The 21,266-nt window shown below is 41.3% G+C and overlaps 1 protein-coding gene across 1 annotated transcript; it reads left to right on the plus strand.

The window, feature by feature from the left end:
• The first annotated feature begins 1,985 nt into the window (after positions 1–1,985).
• Positions 1,986–5,270, plus strand: LOC109183964 (putative disease resistance RPP13-like protein 3). The gene has a single exon (XM_019333991.1). It carries the CDS (start codon positions 1,986–1,988, stop codon positions 5,268–5,270), a length of 3,285 nt encoding a protein of 1,094 aa, XP_019189536.1.
• The last annotated feature ends 15,996 nt before the right edge of the window (positions 5,271–21,266 follow it).

Raw genomic sequence — 21,266 nt, forward strand, 5'->3', positions numbered from 1 at the left:
TGCATCAATTCCTTACATTACAAGAGTCATCTCCAATGGAACGATATTTAAATTAAACTCTATACTGTGATGGAGGTGTGAAAACCGTCCTTATCAATCGACAATATTGACTATGCATTAACTCCAAACCAAACAAGTTTTGGAGCATAGCTGGAGGATTGGTCAGTATGTAATGCATGCCAGACCATTGATGTCTACGCTCATACCAAGTGTATATGTTACATGAGTGCGATAAAGATAAGATTGTAATGTATGGCCACAATACATTGAAAATAAAAACAATAAAATTGAAATATCTGTCCTTTAAACGATAACTCTCTTGATCTTTATTGCTTCAATAGAAACTCGAGACCATAATAAATGGAATAATCAGCCATTTCTTCTGGGTTCTTCATTCATTCATAAATTGATTTAAAATAATAAATAAGAGAAACTTTTTTGCCAACGCCATCTAAATTGAATTGAAATAATCAAATGTGATTTACTTATTATGTATAATTTAAGAGTTATTGCATAAAAATGTGATTTATTCAGTACACACTTTTTAAGTAGTGACTGTGAATTTCTCTGATAATAGAAAAAAAAAATTAAATATTTTATCATTTTCACAGGAGGGGTTTTATCCTAAGGAATATTCTTTTACTAGTATCATCACAACTTCTTAGAGCAACCTCATTAGTTTAGGTTTTTTCTTGGTCACTAAAAAAAATCCCGCATGTGCAACAATCGTTATACCGTGGATTTTGGTCCTACATGACATAGTTTTGAATTTGAATGTTAATGGTGACCGTTTGTTGTTCAATTCACGTTACATGTTTTTTTTTTCCTGTAAAACATGTGTATGTGTCTTGTGGTATGCGTTTCTGTGTCTCATGTTATGCTATTATGTACCTTAAATAAAGTAAATATAACATGCGCGTTTGTGTGTTGTGCTATGTGTTTTTGTTTCTTCTGTATGTTATGCATTTTTGTGTCTTACGTTATGCAATTCTATGCCTAAGTAAATATAAAACATATGTATGTGCCCTGTTTTATGTGTTTCTGTGTCTCATGTTATGCAACTTTGTACCTTAAGGCTTAAGCGTATGTATTCTGTATCTAAAATAGATTAGTAGTTGTGTAGCACACAACATATTGTGCGTCTTATTTTACGAATTAATGTCTTGCATTATGAATTTATGTGCCTATAGGATATATAATATCTACGCAAATCAAATTTGAGAATAAGTAAATATATAACATGTGTATGGGTCTTGTGTTGTGAGTTTTTTGTATCTCGTGCTATAAAATTTTGTACCTTAACATATTGATTTTGTACCTAGAATAAATTAAAATTTAAAATTTGAGTTGAAACATGATAAATGAAAAATTACATAATCATTTAAAACTTAAATATCAAAACCACGTCGTTTTAATCCAAAGTCCACAATACAATGTGGACCTGTACATGATAAAATTTGCAATTTGTTGGCCTAAGTGGCAATTTATATTGTGGACCAAGTTCCACATAACATTGTGGATCTTGGATCAAAACGACGTCATTTGATGTATAAGCTTTAACAGACTTCGTAACTTTCCGTTTCTAATGTTTCGAACATAAATTTTAATTTATTTTAGGTACAGAATCTATACGCTTAATGTACAGAATTGCATTACATGATGTACAGAAACGCATAACACGAGATACATACACATATTTTCTATTTTACTCATTGTTGAAAAAATCGGTCTAGGCGCTAGACACTCCTAAACCGTAGTGATTTTCCCCCTAGGCTCCGGCATAGGCTACTGGCCGCCGCCTAGTGCCTAACTCAACCGAATTTACTCGTCCATTTCTCTTTTGCTATTATCACAATCCACCCTCAAACTGCTTCTCAGTTCTCATAACTCACTCTTGTAAGTTATACCTACCTAGCTCAAACTTGAAATTGCATTTTCCCATCCATTGAAGAAATCACAGAAAAATTAAAGAGTGAGAGAGAGAGATGGCTTATGTTGCTTTAACTTCTCTAAAGACAACAATTGAGCTTCATTTTCTGCAACCCATCCCAAGAGTTCCTCTTCATCTTCATGATGATCAAGCACTCATCAAATCTTTCTATGAAAACCTTTCTTCTTTGCAGGACTTTCTTGAAGAGAAATCAAGTGTCGGTGGTGCTGCAATCAAATATTTTGGAACCTTAGTAAGAGACTTTGCACTCAAGGTTGAAGATGACATCGAAATACAGCTAAGCAACTTTGTTGTGGCCAAAGCCAAAGACGACGCAGTGCATCAAGAAGCAACTTCCCAGCAACTCTGTCAAATCTTGCAACAAGCACAAGAAAATACTGCAGATGTGGTGGAGATTATCAACTGCGGAGGAGAGTATGAGAGACAGAATGGTGATTTAACTTATCTCAAGAGAATAATGGATCATCATATGAAGTCTATACAATCCAACGGGAGGAGCATGGGTTATGATCAAATTCAAACCCTGTTCAAATCTCTCATTGAAAGTCTTTCTTCTTTGCGACAATTATTTCTTCATATTCGTGCTCCTTCAATCAAAGATTCGGAAACCGAAATAGGAGATTTAGTTGAAGATGAGATCAAGATACACTTGAGCAGTTTTGTTCTGGCCCAAGACACAGTGGATGAAGATGAAGCATCCTCGGAACTGTGTCAAATCTTGAAACAAGCGGAAGAAAAGAGAGTAGAGCTGGAGGAGAGACTGAAGACTTATGAATGTTGTGATGATTTAACAGATCTCTTGAGAGCAGTTAGGTTATTGCAACCCACCATATGGTTGTCTGACGACGTAATAACAGCAATAGGATCTCTCGAAAAAACGCTCTTTGCTTTGCAAAAGTTTCTACATAAATCCAATTTTGGTGCAGCTGAAATCACAGACTTTGTACTCAAAGCTAAAAAAGACATCAGAAAACAATTTATTAGAAACCTTTGTGTGGCCAACAAAGAGCACCTAGAAGAACTCTTTCAAACCTTGCATCAAGCTACAGAAAACGCAGATAAGGTGTTGAGCACTATCCGCAACACAGCAAGGAATGAAGCCAATCATACTCAGTCTGAATTTGAATTCTCGCGGTGCTATCCAAAACTTGAGGAGGGAAGAATGATCGGTCATCAAAATGACGTTAGTATGATCAAGGATCGACTCTTCAGTCAATTTGATGGTGTCAAAGTAATCCCAATTATTGGGATGCTAGGCATAGGGAAGACTACTTTAGCAAGAAAAATCTTGGAAGATCAAGAGGTTGCATTGCATTTCCAGGTACGGGGATGGGTTACAGTGACTCAAAATTACAAAGAGACCAAAGTGCTACGGGACCTTCTCCAGTCAATTTCACCAAATCATGAAATTAAAAAGGAAGTCCCTCTTTGGGAGCAGGTTTGTGAATGCTTGAATGAAAAGCGGTGTCTAATTGTTTTGGATGACATATGGAGCAATCATCTTTGGGATCGATTAGAAGACTTATTTTGCGAGTCTGCAGTGAATGGAAGTTGCATATTGCTAACCACTAGATTCTATGGAGTGGCTAACTTTGCTTGCAAAATCAAAGGTACATATCATGTTATGAATTTACTAGATCGAAATGAAAGTTGGGATCTATTCTATACTATCTTTCCTCTTCAAAGGTATAGGGCACCAAGTTTTGGAAAATTCAGGAGTGACTTGTTCCATGTTGTGGAAATATGTGAAGGATTGCCAGTGTCAATTTTTGTAGTTGCCAAGCGCTTATCTGAATGCAAAAACAACATACAACATGAATTGAAAAAGATTGAAAAGGAAATAGAATTGTTGGGGATTCTAGATTACAATGCACTCATTCTTATGTACAATGAGTTGCCAGAATATTTGAAAGTTTGCTTTCTATATCTTGGAGTCTTTCCAAAACGCAGTGAAATCCAAGTTGAAACAATTCTTAGGTTATGGATTGCTGAAGGATTTGTGAAGCCATCAAAGAATGAGGAGTTAGAAACAATTGCTTATTGTTACTTGAAGGACCTCATTGATTCAAGTCTTGTGTTGATATGCAAACAGACTTTTGATGGCAAAATTAAAACTTGTAGGGTGCACAATGTCATGCATAACATCTGTTTTAGAGAGGGTCAGAAAGAGGGAATTTTGTGTGCAGTAAATACTCAGCAACTTCCAACGTCGTCATTAAATGCATTTGCAAATTCGTGCCGTTGGTTAAGTTTATGCAAACATAGGTTTGACTATTATGTGTTGTTTAGTTCAAACAACCCTCGCTCCATTTTCTTCTTTCAAGAAAACACTGAAATTTTTGTGTCCTTGAAGCTGTTAAGAGTTTTGGCATTTGTTCAATCTTCATTTCTCCAAAGACTGCCAATGCAGCAATTAGGAGATTTGATATTTTTAAGATATTTATCGGTAACACAATGGTTTGAGGGTCTGAGTGATGTTGTGTCAACTAATGTGAATTTGCAAACACTTATTATTTCCCATAATGGAGCGGATATGTGTTTGCCATCTAAAGTTTTGGAGTCACCACAGCTAAGGCATGTTGAGGTTAGTTATGCTCTTTCAGTGGATCCTCCAAATGAGGTCAAAGAGGCCTTGCAAACATTGTACTGGTTGAGTCTAGACCATTGTACCGAAGAAGTGTTTTCAAGGATTCCAAATGTAAAAAAGTTGGGGATTATTTGTGGATCTAAACCAAGTCCAAAGGCCATAGAGCCTGCTAACCTTAAGAACCTTGAATGTTTGTATAACCTGGAGACATTAATGATTGCATTCCGGAAAGGCTCACCATCAGGCCTTCGGGAACTGAGGTACTGTTTGCCACTATACATCAACATCAGGGAATTGAAACTGAAGAGAACTTGTTTGCCGTGGAGTGAAATAAACTTACTTGGCATTTTGCCCAATCTTGAAGCACTGGAACTGAAAGAAGTGTCTGATTATCCAAATTGGAAACCCACATGCACAGTTGGTCACTTCTATAAGCTACAATTCTTGTACCTTGAAGCTGAAAACCTTGAAAGTTGGGAGGTCGATGGAGAGAATCAGTTTCGCTGCCTTAAGCACCTAATCCTTAAAAGGTGTACCAAATTGAAAGCTATTCCAACTGGCTTTGAATATGTAAACACACTGGAGTCAATTGAGTTACTAAATTGCCCCCACCTTGTTAAGGAATCTGCCCAAGAAATTAGTGATAACCGGGAGATTTATGGAAGCAAACCCATCATTATTCGCCATGGTCTGCCTCTTTTCTCTCACAGTATGTCTTTTTTTGAATTATAAATTTTGCTCAATTTATTCTTAACTGCTTTTTTGTCATTTGATTTAATTACAGTGGACCAAATACAAGAAGTTGAAGATGCTGACGATGGCGATGACGATGACGATGACGATGACGATGACGATGACAATGACGATGATGATGATGATGACGATGATGATGATGATGATTATTATTATGATGATGATGATTATGATGATGATGATTCTTCCGAATAAACGAATTGAATGGTACATGTGTACGGTGTGTATTGCAATTAAATTGCCTATGTATGTGTTGCATTGCCTAATTTTAGCACTGACCTCAGGCTGAGCACATCTATCATCACTAGATTTTGTTTTTTAACTTTACAAAACTAGCTAATAGATATATAATAACAAAAGAGCGATGTTTTCCTACCGAAAGGTCATGAATATATACGATTTTGGCCAACCACTCTTGGAGTTTTGAGGCTTGTGCGATTTGCGGATTATTGTATAAGAGCATGGTTTATGCAATGCATACTTTTGAATAGTGACTGTTAGTTTCTTTTATCACCCAAAACAAAAAGAGCCAAGCTTACTTATCGAATACATGACTTAATTGGCTTTGCAATATAATGACACTTACAAGCCATTTTTGAAATTGACAACTACATTTTTTTTGGGAGTTCGGAAGGCTTAAGGCTCTCCTTGCGTGTGGTCAGGGATTGTATTGAAGGGGCAATGAACCCCTTAGTCATGTTGGTTAGATAGTTGATTTGGTCACCACAAAGTTTTAAGAGCAATCTCATTTGTTAAGTTTTTTGTAAGTTTAAAAAATAAAAGTCTCCTTTTATGTGCACAGAACGCGCGCAGAACCTTTCCTATTTCTCTCACCATATAAGGCCCAAAAAAAAAACAAACCTTGCAAGAGAAAAACAAGGCAAAAACCTCCCTTGAGGGCGGAGGCGCAGGGTTGATCGTTATAAGCCAACCGGGGCTTTGTAATGGCACACGGTTGATCGTTACAAAGTTAGGAAACCCCATGTTATTGAGGCGCATATTCTATGGGGAAACAATGTAGGTACTAATGTTTTGATACCACGGTTGGCGTTGACTCCTTCAAACCCAAGACTTCCTTTTAAATTTCAAAGGAAGCAATTTCCTGTTATGCTATCATACGCCATGATAATCAACAAAAGTACGTCAAGGTCAGACGTTATCATATGTCGGGTTGTTACTAAAAATTCGGTGTTTAACCATGGGCAGTTGTACGTAGTAGTTTCGAGGGTTAGTAATCCAGATCGTTAAGGTTTTAATTTGTGGTGAACCTAGAGGTTTTTTAAACATTACTCAAAATGTAGTTTTTTTTTAATGAACAAACCATATTATTGACACCGAACAGCCCGGCGCGTGGCAAAGCCACCAAGATCATACAGGAGAGCTAGTTTAGCCGAATCCGGCAAGGAAGACAAGCTATTAAAAATCTGAGAAGAGCTATGAGCTAAGCCAATCGTTGCCAGAGCATCGGCCACACGATTAGCCTCACAATAGACATGCTTGATGGACGAGCCCCATTCTTCAAGGCGCGATCGAATAAAGAGAATGGAGTCTTCCAGCCTCCACGGCAGTCGTGCCAGATGAGAAACCAGACTGGTAAGAGCTAAAGAGTCCACTTCCACCTTGTGCGGTTTCCTGGCGAACACTTCATGTGACACCCCAAAAATCCACACTCCAATCCATGAATTAATTGAGTAATTAATTCTATTTCTCTTGAGGAATTGATTCCTAAAATCCTGATTTTTTTTTTTATACTCAAGGACTAGTATTTGACTAGTCAATCTTTAAGTTGTGTTGTACCTTGTGCTTTGAGAGGAGTTCCCTTGTTCCTTACACTTTCTAAGAGTTAGTAAGGGTAGCCTTGTCTTTTCACCAAGAGTTAGTTTTGTAACCTAAACCTAGAAGACTTCTTCATTTTCATTCCTTGCAATTCCTAGAAAAATATCTCTACCTTCTCTCTAGAAAAGAAGAGTAGCATGTTATTCAAGCCAAGTGAGACTTTTGTCAAGATTCCAAGTTTTGCTTCCAAGATTCAATCTTTCACCTATTTGGGCATCTAGAAGGGTAAGATCTAAGCTTGTCTAGTCTTTTTGGTTCCATCTTAGTTGTCTTTTTCTTAAAGGTAGGATCTTTATGATCTTTTGGTTTGATCTTGAAGTGGGTTTGGCTAGTGAGCTTAGTGGAGAGCTTGTTGTGGTGTAAGAGGAGTCTTTTGGTCTTCAAGAGGTAACCCATGCTCTACAAAACCTATTTTGCTTACCTATATATGATTTCTTGGCTTCTATTTGTGTTTTGCTATGAAATGTGAGAGTTTATGCATTTATCTTGTGATATTGCATATCTAGAGCTTGTGTTTAGGATTCCTTTGTGCCATTGCTTGGCATTTTCCATGGTTCAAGTCATTTTGTTGTGTTTGGTGAGATTTGGCATGTTTTGGACTTGAACTTGTGTTTGGAGAAGAAAATCCCCGAAGGGATTGTTTGACACAGGAGCGTGTACCCGCGGGCGGAACGGCGGGGAGAGCCCTACCCGCCGCCTACCCGCCGGTACACGGGAATGTGGGTGTTGTACCCGCGGGCAGAACCACGGGTAGGGGCCTACCCGTGTGTCCACCCGCGGGGTACACGGTGGTGTTTGGTTCGGGATTTGTTCCCCGTGATTTGTTTGTCTCGGTGTTTGATCTTTTGGCTTCCCGTTGTTCTTTTGTGGAACTATTTGAGTGTCTTCTTGATGTTTCGTAGGTCTAGAGCTATATGGTAGGTATCCATGTAGGATCTTTGGTGTCGTGAATCGTGCTAAGTGTTCAACATTGTGTTTCGTTGAACCAAGAAGTGTCTTGTGTGTTCCTCGGAACTATCTTGAGTTTCCCTGTTGATAAGCATGCTAGTTTGTTGTCTTAATGCTAGCGTATGTGTTGTTCGTACCTTCTGTTGGGTTGATGATAACTTGCGTTATTCATCGTTGTTGTTGTTGGGTGGTGACCCGTTCCTTGATTGAGTATGTTTCATACCTTCGTTGTAATCCGTTGCTTGACTTTCGTGTGAGTGGTGGTGCGTGTGTGGCTCTACCTGGATTGCACGATTAGTGGTATGGGACGCTAGTCACCAAGGTATTACAGCGATCCTCGTAAGTGGCCGTGACGTGATTTCATGGAGTTGTGGCTGAGTCCACGTGTTTGGGGGATAACATTGTGTTATCCGGGCATGTGTTGCCGTGAATTGGTGGGTTTTCGTTGGTGGTTATAGGTGGGGGACGACGGTCCCGGAGGAATAAGGTTGGACTTGGCTGTACAGGGGCTTTCTAGAGGTAATGGTTGGCACCGAAGGTACAAGGTTGGGGGTAGCCATAAGGTTGGAACAGGGCATAAGGAAGGCATATCAACTCGTGATGGGTGATGTCACGAGGGCTTGTGTAGCCGTGGCTGTGTGATCTTCTCTCGTGACGTGTGTAGTCACGGAGACTTGTGTTGTTTGGCATGTGTTGCCATTGGGTGAGTCTTTATCCTTATGTGTGCTTAACCTTTGTGGTTGGGATGTGTTCCCGGTGTTATCCTTGCGAGTGGTGAGTCTTGTGTTGTCTTTTGATCTTGGCTTTTGACTTATATATATGTATTCCGTTTCGAAAATGGTTTTTATATCTTATATCTACCTATTTATGATACTTAACGGTATTGGTGGGTTACCAGCATCTTTCGCTGACCGGGCGTCGCCCCGATGTTTATCTTTGTGTTCTTTCAGGTGTTGAGTAGTCGAGCGCGATGTCTAGAGCCGGTAGCTTAGTACCTGTATCTTTAGACTGTGTTTTTGTGGCCTGCGCGCCAATGGTTTTAGATTGTTTTTAGACTGATGTTTTGGGATAGTGTGTTACACTTGCAGATTGTCGCCTTAGCGTTACCTAGTGTGGTATACGTGGCATAACACCCCCCGTTTTGGATTTCTTTTATCCAGTTTCAGTTTATCTTCCGCTGTACTTGTTTTGTTGTTAATTTGCATGTGTTTAGACTTGTTTTTAGGTCTTGTTGTTTTGGGGGTGTTACACTTCACACCATTGAACCAAGGCGAAGAGCCTAGGTTTCAGCCTCCAGTGCTGAAGAAGCAGAAAAGCGAAAGCAGAACCCCAGAAGAAGCTGGCCGCGCGAATCTCTCAAACACGCACCACCAGCCACGCCACTTTCTGTGAAAATAGCGTCGGTGTTGAGCTTGAGTCTTCCCATCGGCGGTGTCATCCACTTAACCCATAGAGTTACAGATTTTTAGGGAGGAACAAAACGACCCACCAAGCCACCACGAACAAAAGCAACATCTCAGGGACAACTCCAGCGAGTCGGTCGAGCCAAAGAGATTAGCATTATTTCACGTTTGATGTTGATGATGACTCCGGCAGACGAGAAAGGCGAATCATCATATAGGCAGTTGTTGTAAGCCTTCCACAAAAACCATAGGATTAAACAAGGGGTTAAACGAGCAATGATTTCCAGAGCTGATCCCGGGGGTGCGAATAGCCACCACGAATGGCACCGTGCACGGAGAGAACCTGCAGGGACAGTTAGCAAACCAAAAATGCCTCCAAAATGTCTCCAAACTTCCTTTATACTGTGACAGGTATGTAAGTAGTGGTTTAGCGAGGCTGATTGACTTCGGTAGAATGGGCAGATTGATGGCAGGTGAAATCCAAAGCTTTGGATGACATCCGGATAAGGGAGCAGACGACGGAGCAGTTTCCACATAAAAATAGAGACTTTGGATGGCAATCCACCGCCCCATATGCATGATGAGGACAAACAACGTCCTTGCTTCGAGCGGAGAAGGTCATAAGCTGTTGAAAAAGTGAAATCCCCGTAAGTTGAAGGGGACCAAATAGGATTCCCTGAAGAGGTAATCTCCACGTTATCATTCACAAATTCTAGTTGTTGCTGCATTCTTCTCCAAGTAATTGAGGGAGCCCTGCGTGCGCGATCATTCGGATAGCTGGCATCCAAAAACTCGCTCCATAGAGAGCCTCCGCGCAAGAAGTTAAATTGTAGCTTCGCCGAAAAAGCTTGTTGTATAGTCTCCAGCGAACGGACTCTTAACCCGCCCTCTTTAGTTGGGTAGCAGAGTTTCCCCCAAAACGCCCAGTGCCTTTTTTGATATCCGTTCGAAGACCCCCAAAAAAATCTTGCAAATTTGGATTCGAGAGACTTCTCTGTCTGACGGGGAAGCATAATCGACGCAGTCGTGTAGAGGGGGATCATGGCTAATACATGCTTGATTAATGTCAGGCGACGGCCGGGAGATAACAGCTTTCGTTGCCAGCCCAATAATTTGTTATCTACCTTCTCCAATTGATGTTGATAGTACAGCGATCGGTTTCTCCCTAAAAAAAAGGTTCACACCCAAGTAACGAAAGGGCAAATTCGATCTCTGCATGCCAAGAATACGCGCCATAGTGGTGGCCCGCTAATTGGAACAGTGCCTGGAAACAACAAAGAAGCTTTTCCGAAGGTTAATCTTTTGGCCAGAGCCGTCCTGGTACTGTGTGAGGACCTCCATCAAAGCTTTTAGCGAACGCGACGCCCCATTCACAAAAATAATTATGTCGTCGGCGAAAGCTAAGTGGGTGATCGTAGGGCATCCCAAGGACGAAGAGTGTGGTGAGAGCAGGCCAACACCCATCTTTAAAACGAGCTGAGAGAGCGGGATAAAGCTTCCGAGACCATAATAAAGAGTAACGGTGATAAAGGGTCTCCCTGCTTGACACCTCGGGTGGGTTGGAAAAATCCACAACTGATCCCATTTACCAAAACTGACAACCTCGTAGCTTCTAGATTCTGCGAAACAATATTAACAAAGGAAAGTGGAAATCCAAATTTGATTAAGACAGCGCGAACGCACGGCCATTCTATCCGGTCGAAGGCTTTCATCATATCTAGCTTTATTATGACATTTGATCCTCGGCATCGTTTGTTCAGGTATTGTAGCAGCTCAAAAGCTAGAAGAATATTATCTTGAATATTCCGTCCTTCCACAAACCCTGCTTGCTCCCTGGAAACTAGCTTGGGGAGAACCGGGCTGATACGGGAGGTTATAATTCTCGTGAAAACCTTGCACATAAACGTGCATAGGCAAATTTGCCGAAAATCTGCAAAGGAATCGGCATTGGGCTTCTTGGGCAACAAAATAACACTTGCCAAGGCCCTCGGTAGATGCACTCTTGCCAAAAAATCAAGAGCTGCATCGAAAACATCCCCTTTAACCATTTCCCAACAGTGACGAAAGAAAGAGCCTGAGAATCCATCAGGGCCTGTAGCACTGTCAGGATCCAGCCTCCAAACCGCACTTTTAACTTCCTCTTGTGTTACTGGTGCCACTAAATACTCCATCTCCTCCGTTACCAGGCCAGCAGGGAGGCAGTTTAAAAGATAATCCAAGCTCGGGCAAGCCTCAACTGCAAAAAGATTAGAGTAGAAAGCCACGGCCTCGGTCTGAATATCGGCTTGTGAGGTTAAAAGAGCCCCGTTTGTGGCTTTGATGGCGCTGATCCGCTGTCTACGGTGTTTGTCCTTCACTACAAAATGGAAGAAATGGGTATTAGCGTCCCCCTCCTTGATCCATTTCACCCGTGCCTTTTGTTTCCAGAAGCATTCCTCCTGCTTGAGGGCTAAGAGGAGTTCTGCGTGCAGATTATGCAGATTCGATCAAGTCTCGCTGGACGGACTATTTGCATGATTGAGTTCCGCTTCTGCAACCCTGGTTTCAAGATTCTTGATTCGGTCAAAAATGTTTCCAAAAATTTCCTTGTTCCAAGTACGAAGGGCCATTTTGAGCCGTTTAAGTTTGAAAGCAAGAGCCCGCATATTAGCTGTGACAAAGTTTGTAAAACCAGGATGTGATAACTACATATTTTGAAATCTGAATTGTTTTGGTGCAGACATATCACTTTTAGTTCCCTGTAGCAGAATGGGTGCGTGATCTGATGAAGACCTGGGCAAAATGTTTATTGTAACTTCTGTGAAGTAGTCACGCATGGATGCATTCATCAAAAATTAATCAAGACGCTTCCACACTGCGCCCGAACTACGCACTCCATGCCAAGTATATTGATTCCCCAATACAGCCAGATCGATCAAGGAATTGTCGTTTATAAAATCTAAGAAGTCAGAAATACTATTCATGCCTGGTACTGCCTCTCCGCGATATTCTGATATGCTGGAGATAACATTAAAGTCCACCCCTAGAAGAATCGGAATAGAGTCATCCAACAAAGAAGTTAGTTGCACCCATAAATGTGCCCTTTCAGCCCGAGAATGCTTCGCATAAATCGTGCAGAAAGTGAAGGAAAATTGCGAGGGAAGGTATTGGATTCTGCACAGTAGAAATTGTTAATTGTCATGTAATATCTCAACTGTGCATGAGCTAGTCCAGAGAATCCAGATTTTTGAAGCTGAAGAAGCAAAGTCGTTGTCTAGGTTGAGTTCCAGAACATAATTACTCAACCGATCTTGATTGATCATTGGTTCCAGAATAGAGACAAAATTGACATGCTCACGTCGAATAAGCCGTTTGAGCCTGCGCCGTGAGGAAGGCAAGCCCCTGACGTTCCAGCTTAGCACATTCATTTCAATCGACGGGAGAAAGTAACTCGATTGATTTTGCCAGCGGCTTGGCATGTCGTGACGGAGGGAACATTGGCCAAGTAGTCTTTTCGAGGTCGTCTCTTCTTCTTGGTAACAGTAATGAAGTTGTCTGGTATCGATCCTCCCAATTTAGAGGCAACCCTCTTGCTGGCTTCCTTCCAAGATTCGATGAGGGTCTGGCTAAAAACCTGACAGTCTTGGACTTCATCACCTTCTGAAAAATGACCGGGTTGAGATTCTGAGAGGGATGATTGGCGGAGGCACTGGTCATTTATGACAGCATCCCCAAGTGAGGCATTAGCCTCCAGGATTGGTAATGGTGGCGTGGAGCTATCAGCATCATGTATGCAATCATTTGGTTGGGCAGCTTGGGGAGTTGTGGATTGCAGAGCAGGCTCAGGTACATTTACCGGAATTTCCTGTGTCACCTGACGCCATCGCTTTCTTGGCAGCACAATTTGAGGCTGGCGGTCAGGCATATGTTCAACTTGGGGCTCTTTGTGAGTATCGTCTAGGTGTATACGGCAATCTGGAGTCAGGTGGCCAAACTTCTGGCATCCCAAATAGAATGGGGGGATGTGTTCATACGTAACCTTCTGTGCAAAGCCACCAGCCCTAGCCATGGAGGGTCGATTGTGCATGAGTGTGGAGGCGTTGACCTTCAGAGGAGGGCCAATCAGATTGGCGATCGAGTAGATAGCTCGTTTGTCCTGGAGATGAGCTGGCAAACCTTCAAATGCTATCCACACCGGCACGATGAGGGATTCAATCTCAGGCCTAAAATCTGGAGACCATTTGAAGACACGCATGAGGGCACCTTTAATTCACTAGGATCGTCGAGGCCAGCATCGTTCATAGGTGTTCTCATGATCGAAGTTGATCAGAATATGACGCTGGTCAAGCAAACCGAGAGTGAACGCTCCGCCAAATCCGACTTGATCGAAGGTTTTGCGTAGGTCGACCATCGGCGGACGGCTTTTCACGAATTTTCCGATCAGGGCAAACCGGAATTTCTGAGAGAACTGGCGAAAATCTGCGTCAGAGAAGGAGACCGCGGACATACCCTTGTATCATCCCGGTGATCGAAGAGGCGAATCAACGGAAGAGCAGGCGAGTATATCTGCGAAGGTGCGGGGAGGGGGCGCGGCGGCCCCCGGTTGTGCCGCCATCAAAGACGTAAACGATCGCGAGAGATAACACTGGATGCGGAGAGTTTCCTAACTGATTTCCTTGTGTTTGTTAAATTCTACTCAAAATGTAGTTTACAAATAAATTTTTAATAATTTGTAATTTTATTATCTTCGCAATGCTAACAAATTAAATTTATTTTATTTACTATATGTTTAACCTCTAATATTTTGTAATTATACTATAACAATATAGCCGTGCATCGCACGGGCAACTTACTAGTTTGTGTAAGAACTCCATTATACTTTTTTGAACTACAAAAAAGTTGCCCAAAATCACAAATGTAGTTGCTCTAAGTTCAACTACCCATGAGAACTGTTTATTGACCTTCTTAGTTTGAGTAAGTTAATTATGGATAACCTAAGTTAGTTTACCTCACTGTGATCCTTTACTGACTAGGTTTACAAAGTAGGCTTTACCTGGAGCACACATTTGGATAGCGTTTATGGTCTTTCTTGAAAATCTAAGGGATCATATTGAGAATAAACCCATATTATATTACCGCATGCATCTAATTTATTTTCTTAATTGTGTATGAGCATTAATTTACATGTATTTATATTTTGATATGTACTAGGATGTTTGAAGTGTATTCTTTCCACAGGGGTTAGCAAGGATTTGCAATGTGCCCAATTCGTAGTAATTTTGCTTCTGGTGATTCATACATTTAGAAGTTTGCTTTTTAGTTATCATTGAAATACTGAATTTCTAAAGCTTTACTTTGTACGTGTTGATTAGAATGATGGCAAAATTGATTAAAGGACTTCATTGATTCAAGTCTTATTTTAACAAGCAAACAGACTTTTGATGGCAAAAGTAAGACTTATAGGGTGCACAGTGTCATGCATAACATCTGTTTCAGAGAGGCTCATAAAGAGAGAATTTTATGTACAGTAAATATTCGCCAACTCTCAAGCTGGTCATTAAATGCATTTGCAAATTCATGTCGTTGGTTAGGTTTATGCAAACATAGGTTTGACTATTATGTGTTGTTTAGTTCAAACAACCCTCGCTCCATTTTCTTCTTTCAAGAAAACACTGAAATTTTTGTATCCTTGAAGTTGTTAAGAGTTTTGGCGTTTGTTTAATCTGCATTCCTCCAGACTGCTAATGCAATTAGGGGATTTGATATTTTTAAGATATTTATTGGTAACACAATGGTTTGAGGGTTTGAGTGCTGTAATGTCAACTAATGTGAATTTGCAGACAATGGTTTGAAGCGCCGCAAGATTTTCTTCAAGTAATTCTACTGAGAAAGCCAAATCTTCCTATTATTTTTGTCTCGGTGAATTTGCATCCATAGAATCTTGTTTGTTGGTCCCAAGTCCTTCATTTCAAGTTCCCTAGCCAGTTGAGCCTTCATCTCTATGATACGATCATTCTTGGGGCTTACTACCAACATGTCATCAACATACACCAGTAAAACGATAAACTAATTATCATTAAATCTCTTGCAATATGCACAAAGGTCTGAGTTAAATCTGTTGCATCCAAGGCTCAGAACAAATGAATCAAATCTCTTATACCAACATCGCGGCGCCTGTTTGCAACCGTATAGAGATTTGTTCAACCTGCAAAACCAAGTTCTTTTTTCCTTTTTCTTCAAAACCTTCTAGTTGGAGCATGTAAATCTCTTCTTCTAGTTCTCCATGTAGAAATGCAGTTTTCACATTCAACTGCTCAAGATACAAGTCAAATACAACACACATCGTTAAGACTGCTCGAATTGTTTTAAGTCATACAACAGGAGAAAATATATCGTTGAAATCAACTCATTCTTTCTGAGAAAATCCTTTCACAACTAATGGAGCACGATACCGTTCCACTTGATTATTGCTATCTTGTTTGATCTTATAGAGCCATTTATTTCCAATAGCCTTCCTTTCTTGTGGTAACGGGACAAGTTCCCATGTTTTATTCTTATGAAAAGCTTCAATTTCTTCTTGCATTGCTGTCATCCACAAAGATGCATCTGGACCTTTCATAGCCACATGGTAAGTTAATGGCTTACCATCTTTTGTTAGTAGATAGTATGGAACATTTTCCTCCATAGAATAATCTGAGTGCCAGGCTGGTTGTCTCTTCTCCCGAGTTGATCGTCGAACTTCTAAAGTTGAAGACTCAGCTTGATCTTGTTCATCTTGCTCTATTGTTACTTCAGAGGAAACTGGAATTTCTTCTTCCTTCCTTCCCTCAACTTGTACTGTTGTTGTAACTGGTTTCTCCTTCCCAGTGTTTTCACTTTCTTGTACCTTGTCTTCTACAAATACAACATTCATGCTGATGATAACCTTGTGGGCAGTGGGATCCCATAGGCGATACCCCTTCACTCCATCAGCATACCCCAAGAAAACACATTTTCTTGATTTTGGATCAAGTTTTGATGTTTCTTGAGCGTTGTATATCACATATGCCGGACTCCTAAATGTATGTAAGTGAGAATAACTAGATTGCTAACCAGTCCACATTTCCATTGGCGTTTTCAGATCAATTGCGGTTGATGGTGACCGACTGATCACATAACAGGCGGGTTTGACTGCTTCATCCCAAAATGAATTTGCCAAACTTGCAGTCATCAACATTGCCCTTGTTCTTTCCAATAAGGTTCTGTTCATCCGCTCTGCCACTCCATTTTGTTGTGGAGTATATACCACCATGAACTGTCGTTTGATACCTACTTGTAAACGGAATTTATCAAATTCATCACTAGTATATTCTCCTCCATTATTCGACCTTAAACACTTGATCCGTTTCTCGAATTCAAGTTCCACACGCGCTTTGAAGATTTTGAAAACTTCAAATACATATGCCTTCCGCTTGATTGGATACACCCAACATCTCCTAGAGTAGTCATCGATAAAGGATACAAAATACTTCGCACCTCCTAGGGATATAACTGGTGCTTGCCAAACATCGGAGTGGATTAGCTCCAAGATAGCCTTGCGTCTTGCTTTAGAGCTCTCGTGTAACACCCCCGATTTCCATACCAATTTAAAACTTAATCATGCAAATAATCTAACCATAAAAGCATACACATCGGAAGTCTAACTTATAAATATTTGGAAAACGTAGAGTGTTAAGCCACGTCCACACAACGGTGAACGCACAGGCGTAAACAAAATCAACATAATCTGTCTATAAAGGAACAAGGTCAACAACGAAAAGTCTAAAATCTAGCAAAGGGCACACAGGCCAAAACATACTACAAGGTCTGAGGGATCTACTCTATCCATCACTAGATCGCGCTCGCCTCTACTCAGCACCTGAAAGAAACACATAAATATATGGGACGACGCTCGGTCAACGAATGATGCTGGTAAGCCACCATACATGTGAAATATCATACATAGATAGATAGTGTATACAAAAATCATTTCGAAACGGAATACTGTATATATTTCAAAGCCAAGGATAGAAGTCAACCACAAGACTCTATAACACTCTCAATAAGAATAAGGGAACACATCCCAAGACAACAAGAAGTACAACGACTCACAAGAACGGCTCAAGATGTATTCTACCATCATTTAGCAGAATAACACCCGACATGCACAACACAAGAGAATAATAGACACACATTGGCAACACATGCCTTCGCGACATCACTCGTCACGAATAGAGAATTGCCTTCGTGACATCACCCATCACGAATTGATATGCCTTCCTTATGCCCGGTTCCAACCTTATGGCTACCCCCAACCTTATGTCTAGTTCCAACCTTTACCTCCAGGACCCCTGTACACCAAGTCCAACCTTATGCCTCCGAGGACCGTCGTCCCCACTCCAACAATCTCCAACATAACAACTGATTTCATAGTACACGAGGGTACCGATCACACACATGGCAACACATGCCTCCCAAGAAAACGTGAACCCATCACTCAGGTCACAAACTCCATAATCGCGTCATGGCCACCACGAGGACCACTGTCGTACCTTGGTGACTAATGTCCCATACCATTAATTGTGCAATCCAGGTACTGCCACACACACCACACCATCATAGGAATCAATCAATGGATCAGAACGAAGATATGAAACCATACTCAATCAAGGAATGGATCACAATCCGACTCCAACGATGATTAACACAAGTCATCATCCACAATAGGAAAGAACAAACCACACACGCTAGCATTTAAACACCGAACTAGCATGCTTATCAAACGGGTAAACCAAACATAGTTCCGAAGAACACACAAGACTCATCATGGTTCAACGAATCACAAGGTTGAACACTTAGCACGATTCAAGACACCAAAACCTACATGGAATCCTACCATATAGTTCTAGACATACTAAACATCAAGAAGACACTCAAATAGTTCTACAAAGAACATCAGGAAGTCAAAAGACCAAATACCGAGTCAAAAGAATCACGGGGAACAAATCCCCGCCCAAGCCAACATACGTACCCCGCGGGTGGGTCCACGGGTGGACCCCCACCCGTGGTTCCGCCCGCGGGAACACAATCTCCCACACCCTGTACCACGCGGGTGGGGCGGCGAGTGGACCCCTACCCGCCGTTCCGCCCGCGGGTACACACCTGTACCACAAATTATCCCTTCGGGGATTTTTAACACCAAGCTCAAATTCAAGTCCACAGCATGCCAAATCTAACCAAATACAACAAAATGACTTGAATCAAAGGAATAGCCAAGCATTGACACACATGAACCCTAATAACAAGCTCTAGATATGCATTTTCACAAGACAATGCATCAACACTCATATTTCATAGCAAAATCACATGTAGAATCCAATAAATCATCATATAGGTAAGCAAAATAGATTTTGTAGAGCATGGGTTACCTCTTGAAGACAAAAACCTTCACTTAACACTTCCCAAAGCCCCTAACAAGGTTCACCTTCCACACCCACTTCGAGAACACACCAAAAAGTTCATAAAGATTTCATCTTTAGGAAAAGATACCTTAGAAAATACTAAAAACACAAAAGGGACATAGATCTTACCCTCCTAGATGCTCAAGAGTAGGAAATGTGGAATCTTGGAGACAAACTTTGAAGATCTTGGAAAGTCTAAACTTAGCTTCGAGAGAAAGCTAGCTAGGTTTTTAGAGAGAAGGAAGAGCTTTTTGCTTTGAAAGTGTAAGGATAGAAATGAAAGATGTCTTCTAAGTTAGCTTGGAATACAATAATAAGGGAAATGTCTTCGTTGCCCTTACTAAGATGAAAAGTGTAAGGGAACAAGGGAACTATTCACAAAGCTTTAGGTACAACACCTTGACTTGGGTTGACTAGTCAATTACTAGTCCCCAACTATTGCAAAATCAAGAATTTAAATAATTAAATTACCAATTGGATTAGGATTAATTACTTAATTAATCCCTAAATAGAATCCGGATTTACGGGGTGTCACATCCTCTCCCCCTTAAAAGAAACTTCGTCCCCGAAGCTTGGGTACGACGAATTAAAACAAACGGTGAAACGAAACAACAATGTGACAAGAGTGTCAAGAACATCCTTTTTGGTCAAAATTCAAAGGATTCAAGAGATACCCAAAAGCGAATAAGACGTCATAACAATGAAAGATTTGCAAGAATTAACCAACGAAAATATTGAGCATATCAAATTCTAAACCAAACACACCCACCAGACGACTAACCAACACCAAAGATCTAATCAGCTAGCTCCTAGAACAGACACAAAGCTAACTACTCAACTAAACAAGCAAGCCAAAAATGGACACACAAGGCAAACAACAAGCAACTAGCAAACGGTGATAACAACTAAAAAGAGGATAACAAACTAAAGGAAGGGTAGACGGGGTCACAGCACCGCGCTAGAACGACTCGCTCTACGATTCATCGGTGCCTTCCTCGGGCTCCTCTTCATCAACTCCTCTTCGGCTCGAGCTGGCCTCTATTTGATCTAGCCTTTGATGGACGGCAATAAACTGCGTCTTCATAAAGTTGAAGCCTTCTTTGATCATCTGATTCTATTGACGAAGCAAGGTGATCACACGCTCCTCGTGCGTCATAGAATCGTGCTCTCTTTTGGTTCGGGCTTCTCTTCTCCTTCGGTTTTCTTCACTCTCAGAATCACTTTCCTCGGCTTCGGCAGCTTCTTCCGCTTCTACTTCCCCTTCATGGCCTGCTTCATCATCGTCCCCTACATCACCTCCCAAGCTCTGGACCGCAAGGTTCAACTTTCCAGCAGGAATCTCGAGCTCAATCGCCAACTCATCTGTCTCTTCGGGGGTTTTCCTAGCGACTTCTTCGAGAGTGATGTAATCACCGTCATCCAACTTAAACAAGTTGCAACTCCGCAGATTGATAGCATCCAATAGCATCTTACCTACAGGCTTCAGCACACAACCTTCAACGCTCACGCCTTTCTTGGCGAAAATCCAGCTCAAAACCATCCCATAAGGTAGACTCTTTCGATTGTTGTCTTGACAGAAAACCATATGTTGCAACATCAGGGCAGGCAGATTAAACTTTACCATGTTCTTTAGACAAAAAGCAAAGGTGCACTCCAGCTTTCCCAACAACCGACTTTTGTTGTTATTGGGCAACAAATTAAACAATCTGACACCGGCATCACCAAGATCCTTTGCTCGGCAGACAACCACTTCTTCTCTGGTCTTGAGGCTTGAGTGAAACCACTCGTGCGACCCAACAAGTAACTCAAATAGTGCCGGTACCCCATGGTATCCGTACTAATCCAAGATTTACCACTGTATAGAGAAACTCCTGTAGCGGTTAAACTTAGAAGCTGGGCTAGCCTCTTTTCAGACAAAACCACTTTCACACCCCTCACTTTAGAGGTGATTTCAAGCTTTCCTCCATCCTTCGCCACAACTATGTGACGGTAAAACTCCTTAACTAAACTTGGGTATGTCTCGGCCCTTATGGCGAGAAACCCATCTAACAAGCCTTGGTATCTAAGCATCTCCAACAAAGAACTAGGAAAAGATTCTGGGTCGAAAGCTTTACCTTCAAGAACGAGATAATGGGCATCCACCCATTCTACCTTTCTTGCCAAACTTGATCTTCTAGGCATGATGGAGAGATGACCCAAAGCCCAACAAAAGACCAAAGATTTCCTCTCCTTTTCCCTTCTTCTCGCTGCTCTCTCTCTCTCTCACCGCGTTGGCATAGCGGCGATGCTTCGAACAGCGGCGGCGATGGCGGCAGACGACGATGCTCCGG

This window comes from Ipomoea nil, unplaced genomic scaffold (genome assembly GCF_001879475.1).
Source record: "Ipomoea nil cultivar Tokyo-kokei standard unplaced genomic scaffold, Asagao_1.1 scaffold1237, whole genome shotgun sequence".
Taxonomy (NCBI): Eukaryota; Viridiplantae; Streptophyta; class Magnoliopsida; order Solanales; family Convolvulaceae; genus Ipomoea; species Ipomoea nil.

Bases quoted from the DNA above. Each gene is read 5' to 3' on its own strand.
- LOC109183964 (XM_019333991.1), top strand. From the start codon at position 1,986: ATGGCTTATGTTGCTTTAACTTCTCTAAAGACAACAATTGAGCTTCAT.